This window comes from Colossoma macropomum, unplaced genomic scaffold (assembly GCF_904425465.1).
Source record: "Colossoma macropomum unplaced genomic scaffold, Colossoma_macropomum, whole genome shotgun sequence".
NCBI classification, from domain to species: Eukaryota; Metazoa; Chordata; class Actinopteri; order Characiformes; family Serrasalmidae; genus Colossoma; species Colossoma macropomum.
This window is the reverse complement of record NW_023494800.1, coordinates 14974453-14987127: the sequence shown is the minus strand read 5'-3', so window position 1 is coordinate 14987127 and position 12675 is coordinate 14974453. Positions and strand designations below refer to the sequence as shown.

The 12675-nt window shown below is 41.0% G+C and overlaps 1 protein-coding gene across 2 annotated transcripts in view; it reads right to left on the bottom strand.

The window, feature by feature from the left end:
* The window catches only part of gria4b (glutamate receptor, ionotropic, AMPA 4b), a 129360-nt gene that overhangs the window by 16444 nt on the left and 100241 nt on the right, over positions 1-12675 (bottom strand). For both annotated transcript variants that reach the window (XM_036587785.1, XM_036587784.1), the window contains exon 11: positions 11148-11521. In XM_036587785.1, coding sequence (XP_036443678.1) covers positions 11148-11521 — 374 coding nt within the window. The remainder of the gene's footprint in view (positions 1-11147; positions 11522-12675) is intronic.

Below are 12675 nucleotides of genomic sequence, written 5' to 3'. Positions count from 1 at the left end.
CGAGGCGGTGATGGCAAAAAGCCATCCCGAGAATACTGAACGGCAACCCTGTGGCAGGGAGACTTCCCCCAGCTTAAGACGTGTTCCGCCTCATGGAACAGCGCAGGCTGTTAAAACATGCCTTCCAGCAGGAGTGATCATCAGGCAGCCAGAGATCACGAACTCTGCTCCACCGTTAGAACCTCGCCTGCGGCTCTGGGTGAGAACTTGAGGCAGGGATATGAGAATAGGCCTGGGTAATAAAACAATAACAATAATTATTGATTTTTTTCATATTGATGAGGCTATATTTGTGATAAAATGATTTTATGATTTCAGAAAGAAGAAGTCTAACCATTCCCTAGAAACAGCATATACTAGTGTGGCTGTAGTTGGCTATCTAGTTATGTTCAGGGTTTTAATTATGGTAGGTAAAAAGGCTGCAACTTTGAGGAAAAGTCTTAGAACAATAGACGTCTGAAGTTGTACGTCATTTTGTAGTTGGTGGTTTACCCATATATGGAACTCTGTGTCTTTCTTTGTCTTTCTCTGGTTTTTCTATGATAGGAAAAAAATGTTGCTTTTGAAAATCACTGATATTGTGTCCAGTGGTCAACAAAAATTTTCCAAATCATTTTGTCCTGTGTGCATTTTTACCCTTAATGTCACTAAATCCTCTACTTTACAAAGTTGCTAAGCAGCTGAAATATAAATATTGCTTCATCTATGCTACAAGCAAGCTTACACTTCCACAAACTGAAATGATATTGGGTGAATACTGCACTTCTATTTAAGGCAGCAAAAAACAAGTATTTTGATAGTCAATTTTTCACGAGAATCACTTGGCTAATAATTGGTTAATCGCCTTAACTGTGGACTGTTAATGTTAGGAGCTGTAGCAATTAAATGTTTAGCAATGTTCTGACAAACTGGGGTACTGTTCACATAGAGCTGAATTACCACCATGAGTGGTGCTTTGTTTAAGCCTGCCTTTATTTTTTATCTATAGTAATGAATAAAAAGTAAATATAAAATATTAAATGTTAAAATAATAATAATAATAATAATACATAAACAATGATAAAATATGTATGTAGATTAACATTACAGCTCTTCAGGCTGTAGCATCATTTAACCAGTTGAACATTTTAATGTGCTAGTCCACTCGAATCTGTGTGAATAGGTTTCGAGAATGTGCAAATGGCATTTTTTCATGTGGAAAGTATGTTTACAAAATGATTATTTTAAGCTAATTAACCAGTTGGACGTAGTTAGTTAGCTAATGTATGTAACGCTGTTACGCTGTTACAGCTCATTCTGACAAATCACTTACAGGGCGAACTGCGAGTCCTCAGGGAGTAGTTTGGTTTGTCAGAACACAAACATGTAAATGGTAGCAGGGGAAGCTACCATTTACTACGAGGCTGAAGTTGGTTTCCATAATTTAAACCGTGAAAATTAACAGCAAATTAACTACTGTCATTCTAGCTTATCCTGTTACGAATGAATGGCTGGACTTCCAAACTCTCTCCCTGTCTAGCAAGTAAAAGAGGCATTAAATGGGCACTTATATGAGCTTATATGAGCATGTTGTTAACTATAAAATGATGACACCACTTTAGACATCTGTAGGAGATTACTTAAAAAATGGCCATGCATCCTCTGCAGTGTGGAATGGGTTTAACTCTCTTAAGTCAGATGTACTGCAAAGCAAGCACCTTTTATTTTGTGAAGCATTCAAAATGGCATTCAGACTTAAAATAAAGCAATAGGACATGCATATAACACTTATTGATAATTATTTATATGAAGTGCTATGGAAAATATATTGTGATTCAATTTTGGCCGTGCGGCTAGCCCAGGGACCTCTCTCCGGAAGAGGACACTTCTTTGAGTGGGCGCCACGGAGACAGATTGGCAGTCATGGTGGGCAGAAGGGGACGTCATTGACGAGTGTCTCCATGGAGGTGGTGTGAGAAATGCGAGCGGCGCTTAAATTGACACCTTACACTGATTATGCAAATCATTTCACGACTGAGAAAGAGGGGTGATGTGAGATTAAGCATTTCTTTTCATGGATTTCATGCAGTTCTCTAACGGAGAGCACCATCTATGCAAGTCCAGACTGGAATAGCAGTGTTCAGACACAGTGGCTGTGAAAGAGCAAAGCCGTCACCCTGCTACATCTCCAGAGCACAACAACACTGACATGAAGAGAGGCTTTTGTAACACTGCAGTTTTATGAAATCTCAGACTAAATGCCCGAGTGTGCCGGGTGCCACTGACGCTGGATCTGAGCGAGCGCTGTCTTTCTGCTAAGCACTAACCTGCATGCAGACACACAGTCTGCCATAGTGACGTCTGAGGGACAGATTCGTCTGGGATCGCAGCAAGCGCAGCTAATCGATTTGACTCTATAAGACAAAGTCAATTTAATAAAAGCTTCAATTGAGCGGACACGACACCAATGACTCAAAGCCGCGCCGCTCCGCTGCTTTGCCGCCTGGCATACAGGATCATTCATGAGGACATATGAGCCATGGACAAACAGGCATTCTCCCTGGTCTCTTCCATGTCATTGCTTGTAAAACAGCCTTTCTGATCACAGCACAATGATGAGAGGCCGATTGTTTCACACACACAGAAACACATACACACACCTGTCACCAGTGCATGTCTCAAAGCAGCTCTTTATCAAGGCAGGGTCATTAGTGGAGCGCGATAAGTGTGCTATTGACAGTGAAGCGCTCGGCATTTGTCAGTGCAGTCAGTACTTTATGCTCTTGTCCCTGCAGAATGCGCTCAGTGCAGTCATTAGACATCAAACAGACACATCAGTCGGTTTGTGTGCTCCTTTTTTGAGCGAGAGAGAGAAAGAGAGAGAATAGATTATATTTTAAAGTTTGAACTGTATACAGAACATTTGGGGACCCTAAGCAAGCTACTTGGGGGATGCTACCTACTTCATTTATATGATTTTGCATGCAATAATGAAAAAAAACATGCTCATTAAGTATTAGGTCAGGAAAAAAAGTTTCACAAATGCTACAGCAGATGCAACAAAACATTAACTGTATACAAAGGAGATCAAATCTTTTGTAGGTAAATATGCAACGATAATAAAAGAAAATCTAATATGTAAACACTGCTAAAGGTTTAAGCCTGTTTTGACTTCACTGTATTTGTGGTCACAAAAAACAATGCATTTGCATTTATCCTCCTATTCAGCCTATAGCAGTTTAGCTCCACCGATTCAAACTGAAGTTATAAGGGTTTCAGTCTGGACTGCTTTTTGAATGAGGCACAATAGAGGGCAGCCAATGACAACAGAAGTCATTTACATATATCAATCTTAAATGCACTATCAGTCTTATTCTAAGGCATAAAGAGAGGTTGAAAAATGGTTATATGAAACGAATCATGATTGTTACGAGCATCACAAGTGGACCTTGAGGAACAGTTAAAGGTAAGAAAAATGTAGGATATGGGCTCTTTAAGAGCATCATGGTCTTCAAAACGTTTCTACTTAAACAACTGCTGAAACTGCTTATAGAGCTGCTAAGAGTGATTATAGGCCCTTCATACTGTTCATTGCTGGGTAGTCTCAATACAGACCTGGGACAAAAGCACATAACTGGACTAAAGCACACATTCAGCGGACATCTCCCACTGAAAAGGCTTATTTTTAGTCAAAGGCTCAGTATAGTCTGTGTCCAGAAAACTGGCCCACTGAGAGTAGAAAAGGGTGAATAAGGATAGAGTAGAGGGAGGGAGAGACAGAGCGAGGGGGACAAGGGAGGACCTTGAAACAGTGTAGATAAATGAAAAGGTCACTGCCTGCAGCCCCCAGTAAGCCTCCAGTGCTTTATTTATTCATGGCTTGCTCTCTACTGGCCTGATTAAGATTTAATACCTGCAAATCAATTTCTCCACGCATGAGGCCAAAGCCATTCGCAATCACCCTCCACATTACTGATCTCTAATTTTACTGGCAGATTGAACCCAAACAAGCGCTCCCATTACCTGATTCAACAGCATGCAATCATATTTCAGACCAGTTTCCATTTCCACTGGTAGATTCAGAATGAGGCTTTGACCCTGCTGGCAACACCTCAGGATACACGTGTTGCAATGGCATGAACACGATACAGCGTATGCTATACTGTGAACTGCAATTCACGGCCTGTGTAAGGTAATACATACAATTACAGCTTCATGCAAGGGTTTAGCACATACATGAATGAGTTAAGCAGGGCAATATTAGCAATTGAGTAATCTACTGATTATTTAGACAATCAACTGAGAAATCAGAGTTATAAAAAAGGCCACATAAAAATGTGTTTTAATACATAATACATAATACACCATGCATAGATTCCAAAAAGATAAACTAGGAAGCCTTTAAAGACTTATAAAAACTACAGCAGTACTGTATAAAAGTTTATCTGATTTCCTATGAGAATGGTCTTTAAGTACAAGTTATTCGTTTATCAGGAGATATTAGATGTAAAATAATCTACAAGATGAAAGACAAAAGAAAATAAGTGAAAAAACTTTCTTTAAAAATATGTAACAAATTGGACTACTTTTAACTGTGCAAGTCCTGTTAGACCACCAACACTGTTACCATCAGATGAGAACGTAAAGCTTTCATCTTTGAGAGATAAGAGGAAAAACAGCTCCACTCTTGATGCAAATCTGAAATCACAGGTGTTCCTGTCCATCTTTCCAGTCCAAGAAGACAACTCAATGCTATTGGTTCTGAAAGAATGTGCAGCTGCCAAAAAGCCATTACTGGTGTTCTTAGTACTATGTACTGACCATCCCAGAGTCAAGACCTCAACATCATTGAATGTGTTTGGGATTACTTGCATTGTGAGAAGCAGAAAATGAACCAACTTCTAAGACTAAACTAGAGATATGAAAGCAAGTCTCCTGAAAAGAATAGAAGCTTTAACAAAGGCAAAGTTCAGAAACACTAAATACTAAACAAAATGGTATTATATTTAGTTGTTGAAGAATCTAGGGTGTATCCTGCCTTCCACCCAGTGACTGCTGGGATGGGCTCCAGCTCCCCCCACGACCCAGAAGGATAAGCGGCTTAGAAGACGTGTGTGTGTGTGTGTGTGTGTGTGTGTGTTGAGAAATCTGTGTAATTTAATATTAAATATAAGTTTTTGGCTTTTTTCCTGATGCCTAAAAATGGATAACATGTACTTAATGGCCATTTTGACTGGAAATTAAATCAATGAAGAGAGGTCTCTGAGTTGCTGGTACTGATACTGTATGTTGTAAAAATGCATATGAATTAGTACATCCATCAGGTTCTGCTTCTCGCTGTAACAGAGGCCAGCAGAAGAATTTAAAATATGCATTATGATCATGCAAACTGCTAACTAATCATGGCCAATTTATCACACATTCATTTTTAATTGAGTAATCATAACAGCTCTGGCTTTAAGTGCTAAAGTCACGCTCCGCAGTCATAGTTTTGGCATGGTGCGAGCCGGGAGTGAAATGTCCTCAGCTGTAGTGTGATCTCCACCCTCCTCTCTTTCTCTCCTAACACTGGCCCTGATGAGTGAATCATATCCTCTTGCTAGCATCACTGCCATGATCTTTCCCTCCTCCGAGCCCTGCAATAATTTCCCAGTCATTTCTGGTATAAAAGAAGCTATTGAATGGAGGCAATTACTGAGGCAAGATCGACCCTCAAACACAAAAAGTGGAGAGGGAAAAACGTGAAGGACGGATTGTCAGAGAGTGAGAGAGTTAGAGATAGAGAGAGGGAGAATTTTAACATGCAGTGCTTTAAGTGTGTAAGGGGTGAGAAGGAAATCCAAAGACGAATAGGAGGCAGAGGAAGGGCTGAAATAGGAACAGAATGTTAAAAAATTTTTCACACTTACCAGACACATCCACTACCTTATTCACATGTAGACACTAGAGGACATGTTTCGACGAACACATACATCTCCTACTCCATTTTTCTGTACCACACGCACGCACACACATGCAGAAAATAAGTAGGATTCAAGGCAATCACGGGGCGCCAAGGACTCAGGTCATGGAAGCATGAAGACTGCAGGGAAATGGTGGAAATTACATACGTGACAGAAATGGCTGATCCGAGGGCTTAATAGGGGAGCTGAGACAACAAAATGCATGCCAGCCCGAGCACCAGCATTATCCAGACTAGTATGTCCATATAGGCAAACTAGGCCATCGCCTACATTGGCACCTGAGCAAGGGAGGCAGAATACACCGTATTATTCTGTCACCTATGAGGAACTGATTGCATCAACGGGCAGTCGTTGCTCTGGCTGCCCCTCCTTCGCTATAGTCAATGCTAAAATCAGCCATTTATAGCTTAATAACTATAACTAGGTATGCACAGGCAGGCTCTCAGAACTTTACACTTTGCTGCAGCTTCCCATGTAGGGAACACGCCCTTTTTACAATAAACGGATGTATGTAAACATTGGATAAAACTTATTCTGTTATTGCCTTATGTACAACTATTAAATTCAGAAATACTGTTGTTCGCATCACTTCAGCTCACCATGGAAAGGTGTGTCAATTTATATTTCCCTTCTAAGATTGACATTCAAGAGAGTGTCCAGAACTGTTGGAGGACACCAAACACACAACAATGCATGAGTCCAAGTTCAATAAAGAATATAATTTCTCTGCGGAAGAATTGCTTTACAGCTATCAGGGTACAATTACGTCAGCTGACGTGTAGTTGGCAAAAAGATAAACATGCAAATACCGGCAGAGGGACATGGCACGTTGTCATGTTCCGTAAAGCCACTGTAGATGTTTTCTACAACCAACAGCTCCAGTGAGCGAATATCTACTCGCTGCTGAGCACTTGCTCTGTCAAATGCCGACCGTTTTTGAGGGGAAACATGAAAACTGTTCCACTGAAATTGGCTGGGAATAGCACTGACTATAAAATGCAAACTACCCTCAGTGTAACGTTGGTCAGCAGCAGTAAAATGCTGACACAAAGGTACCTGCCCTCCGTATAACAACCTCCTTTGTCCTTCCTAATTGCACAAAGCCATTTTTCCTCTGCTAATTGTCAGCTGAGGAGCCACTGAAACTGAGTTAAGGTTGATCTTGCTTTGAGCTTGAACACTTGGGTAAGCTGTACAAGCTCTACTTGGACATTGCTGCTACTGCTGTTGTTTTAGATGAAGTGCATTACCCTGCAACGAGTACTTTCAGCGGAAAAACATGGAAATGTGAAAAGGGCCTATTGGATACATAATATGTCATGAGTTTGGAGAGGGCAGGGACACTTTTTACACATATCCTAAGCTGAAGACACAAGAGGAAAAGTGTGAAACACTGCATTACCAATTAAACTCATGAAAAAAAAAACGTAACACATCTGGTATTTGGTTAAATCAGCTTGCTAGGCTGTGATGGCATAATCACACTTACATATCTTAGCTAATATTTTTTGACTAAATTTGTAGGCCTTAGGTGCCACCTTTCCATTCTTGTAGCCCCAGTGAGCTGTTGAGAGATCATGTTATGTATGGGCTGGCCCTCAAACATAGTGAAGGGTCAGTTCAGGTAATTGGTGAGAGAATTTTCACAGGGTTTGTTTGGCTAATGTCATTGAGGCAAAAATCCTACCTTGTTGACTGTTGGATGCCTTGTGGCCTGTTGCTAAAATGCAAATCTAGCTGTTCAGGCAAAGTTCCAGACTAGTACTGTGCTTCGATGAAAGACAAGTGAGAAAAAGTCCAATATCCTTGTTTTAAAATGTGAATTAATTAAAAGTCTCCTGCTCCTCTATCTTCCATAAACACTCAATTCAGTGTGTAGTTTGAAAGTGGGCATAATGCAAGGTGTAGCGTACCATTGCACACTTCATCCATCTGATTTGCTGCTGCCCTGCAAAACGCTCTTCTCATTTGCATAAAGTTTTTGTTTTTCTCAAAAATAAAAAGTTTTTATAGCTCTCTCCACATGCTTTGTGCTGCTCCCACAATCGCCTCACTTTGGTTTAATGTAAATGCAGCATGCTTTAGTATGAACTGTATTTGGAACCAGGCTGCTCACTATGTATTGCTTACATCAGGGGTGGGGAACTGAGGGCCGAATTCCTGCACAGTTTGGTGATTTTCCTACTCAAACACACCTCATTCAACAGCTAATTACCAGGTTTAGTCAGAGTGCTAGAGCAGGGAAATCACCAAATGCTGCTGGACTCCTCCCCTCAGTTTCCCACTCCTGGCATTTGTATACATATATTTAGCCTATTGTCACCAATGGGGCATTGGTTTGTTCTGTGTTGTCTATTGGTTGTGATATTGCAAATCTGCAGGGGCAGCAAAATTATACTTTGCTCAGAGTGGCACAGTGGCATGCGTTGGCCCTGGCATTAGCAAACCTCAATGCACCATCTTTTGCTGTAATTTTAGACCTATTCCACTGGATTACATATGTATTAGCAATGTGAAAATTGGTTTATAATCTGTGTGTCTGATAACGTCTACTGCCCATGTACATTACTGCTCCTCGACGAGCCAAATGGCGCTCCTGCCAGATGCTAGTTGTTCCAAGACCCAGGAAGCTAGCTATACTACCTGCCTGCTAATGACACTTGTCAGACAACTGAGCCAAAAAAAAACACCACAGGGATCCACAGAAGAGTTATGACCCTGTCCAAAGCCATCACAGACGCTGCTCTCAACATTTTCATAGCACGTCGTTCACATGCTACCGTCATTCATCTTGCTTTGTAACTATCACCATGCAGCACGGGTGAAAGAACAAGAGAGCTAGGGAGGGAAATGATTAATATAAGATGGAATGGACTTAAGTTTAACATCTAAATTGCTTGAAATGAAATAAGATACAAGTTCATGAACCAATCTGGAGCAAGCATAATTACATTTCGTGTTCTCTATCCAATGATGATAAATAATTTAAATGTGCACAGCATGAGAGCAAAGATAAATCTCCCCTTAAGAATTCTGCACTCTTAAAACATGCACATAACTATCAAGAGGATTACGGCTCAGAATTATCAATATGCTACTGGCTTACATTCAGTCCAGCACAATGCCTCACCATATGTCGTATTGTTAATGCATCAGCTTTGCGCAAAACAACATATATTAACGCTGAAAGGATGGCACATAGTGACTGGAGAAATTAACAGTTTGTAAAATGGTAGTGCAGTTCATTTTTTCCCTGTGCTTGTACTGCCTGTACTGAATACTCATTAAATGCACATTCAGCACTGTCTCCCTATTCACTCCATGCATCCTTATTAAGGCTATATTAGGCTGATGAAAGGCATGGGCTTCTTACAGTCCTAGATGGAATCCTAAATGAGTTTTCTTATGCTAGATCAGAACCATAGGTCCACTATAGCACTGCAGGGAGCAGGCTATAGTGCAGAGTGGCTGAACTCTATGGTTCTGATGGCACTCTAAGTACCTGCTGTCTTCTGCCACATGTCGCTCTTTTTATTGCTCCTTTGTTCCCCTTGTCCTGTCATGTGAGTGATTTCTTATCTGGCGCTGGGGGTGCTGAAAAATAGAGTCTTTTTTTTGCTCTCTGCTTTTGATAACAGGTCTTAAAAAACTCTATCATGGTCATGCAGGTGTTATAAGGTAGAGAGAAAGAAAGAGAAAGAAAGAGCAAGAAAGACAGAGAAAGCTGGCAGCACAGATAGCCACAGAAAGACTAAGGTCAGCCCAGCAGGCGAGGGAAATGACCAGAAACAAATAACACAAAACAACCAACTGCAGCTGAATAATGAGCATGTTTCCTGCAGAATTCAAGAATTTCTCTATAGGACGAATGGACATGCGAGTGCACAGAAACGGGCAATGACCCCCTGATGATTGTTTACCGATAAAATTCCTGCTGGGCCTGCCGAGAGAGTGAAATTCATCAAAAAGCAATGAAGACCAACAATGACACCCCAGTTACTTCCTAAAGCACGACGGCGCAGGTGAGACACGTCGTTTAGCTGACAGACTGAGACAACGACGTTGCATTTGATAAGCGCAGAGACACGCTAAAACACATAGCGACCGAGCACAGCTGCGCAGCAATGGGATATGACTGTGTCATTTCTTCCTGATAAGGGAGAGACACATATGGTGCAGAATGACAGCTCCTTCCCCAGCAGGAAAGCACACACAATACAACGGTAAAGCAATTTACATTAAGGTTAGCCCTCCGCAGAATACTGATTTTCATTATGAATCCCTCGGCCCTCTTTCCACTCTGTGCAAATTGCATGCACTTTTCCAGTCAAGTTCTGACGCTCCTTGGTACATCGCCATGGTAACTACAGAGCCACATGTCCATTTCAGGTTGTCTGGTATTACCATATCAATACCCGGAGGACCTTTTCATGAGGTAACCCCAGGTTAAGAGACTTAATTCCACTTCTTTCTCCAATCAGTATTCCCCTAAATAAGCTGCCCTTGGGGCAATTGAAAGTGCAGAGGTGAGTGCTTTAACTCCTTAACATTCATGGACCTGGTCCAGACTTCTATTACTCACTTCTATAACTTAATAATAACTCAATTATTTTCAGTCAATTGTTTTCTATGTAGGTACTGAATTATAAACCTTAGGATGTGGACGGCTTATGTTAGATATCAGAGATGGTAGAAGTCAAGAGATTTTACTGTCGTTAAACTACTGAAAAGTAATTAAACAAAAATATGTTTAATTACATTGCATTTAATTACATATGTATTTACATTTGCATTACATTTAAATTCCTTGTTGACAGGTCTGAGTCATTGTCAAAAAATGTAAAAAAAAATGTGGCAAAAATGTAAAGGTTAATTCTTCCTTATGCAAAATGACTGACAGCAATAATTTTTCATCAAATTCAAATGATAATAAAATATCTTCTCTTCTACTTATAAACACAAGTGTAGTATCAACTGCAAGTTTAGAATCCACACTTTTGAAAGAAGAGTGAGAAATTCATATCAAATTAACATAAAATGTTATCGCCAGTGATAGCACGTTAACTCTGTGCATAACATTGTTAATCTTATTATGAAGTAATTACTATCTAATTAATATAAAAGTAGATATAAGAGTGAGGAACTGAAGCGTGGGCCCATATAACGATATCAAAAGTTTCAATTGTTAACTAGAAGCTTGATTACCTGGGTGAAATGTCGCAGCCCTGCTGCATGAAGGCTCCTAGGGAGAACCAGAGACTGTTGAAGATCCCGAACTCGTTGGGGGGCTGGTCACTGGGCGGACCGTCGGTGCCCTCCTCGGGCTCCTCGGTGTGCCACTCATACGGGCTGAAGCGGCTGACCAGGAAGAGCACCACGCTCACGCCGATGTAGGCGAACACGATGCACATCCAGATCTCGTAGGCCAGCGGGTCCAGGAAGGAGAACACGCCCGGCTTGGACTTTTGAGGCTTCTTGATCATGATGGAGATGCCCAAGCTCATGAAGGGCTTTGAGAAGTCAATGACCTCCTCCCGGACCAGGGTGATAGTCAATGGGGCCACAGCGATTTCCGCTTTCTGAAATCAAAGGGTGTTTCATTAGGCCATTGCCAGAGAATAGAACTGATGTTTTACTATCACACACAAACAGGAAGTCATGCTCAGTAGCCAGTGCTACTGAGTGGAGCGGTTAATGCCCTCATTTAAGCAGATAACAATGACACGGTTAGAACTTTATGACTTAACATGACAAAATGCACAGCATCTCACACTGTTGAACAATACACAGTGAAGCAGAGGGAAATAAAGAATAATCCGTCCATTTCCACCTCTCCTTTCACATCATATTTTACAATTTCTCTAATTGGACAAGGCTTTGCATGTTAATGCTGGAAAAACTAAGAAGCTAATCCGAGGGGCTTAATTCCGCAGCTGAAGTTTGAGGGAGCAGGATGAACCAATCAATTCAGAGAAATATGCTTACAGCACAAGACAGAAAAATTGGATACAGACGCTAAGGTCTAGGAGCAATGTATTGCTTCATGGTAAATCCACAAACTCGATTATTGTTGGTGACTTAGCAACACTCTCGACCTCGCCGGGGCTGTGCAAGGCTCAAAACTAATCCAAAAAAGAAATTAAAGTTTATCATAATAGGCTGACACTTTGTAGAGAAAAATACAAGAAAAAAAAAACTTGAAGGGATACATGTTTTCCCATGCTCAGCATAAATCTACAAGATGACAAGACCGGCTGTATGGTGGACATGCATTAATATACATCAGCTTGCCAGAGGTTGTTTATTTTTCAGAGGTGCAGGGACTGTCACACACTCCCACTGGGCGCATGGTCACAACTGAAGGTTTAGAAACGAAACTGCTGACGCTTTCTGCTCAAATCCACGCCAAGTCTCTCCCAAAGCCTCTGCACAGAAAGTCCATCCCATAGCTGTTTTACTCCTTATAAGAGGGAAGTTACTGAACAGGCTGGAGTCTTGCACTTGGCCTTTCACAGCAAATTACACAGACAGTGCCTGCCCTTGAACTGAATATTTTATCCCAAAGTATGAACTTGCAATATTCACAGCACACAGAAATAGACCTAAACCTTCTGAACCCGCCAACTCTTCATATCTAGTTCCTTCAATTTAGACCCTTAAGGACTTAGTAACAGCATAGATCAATACCATATCTCAGGAATGTTAAGAACATTCAGTGTGATCAAAGAAACCT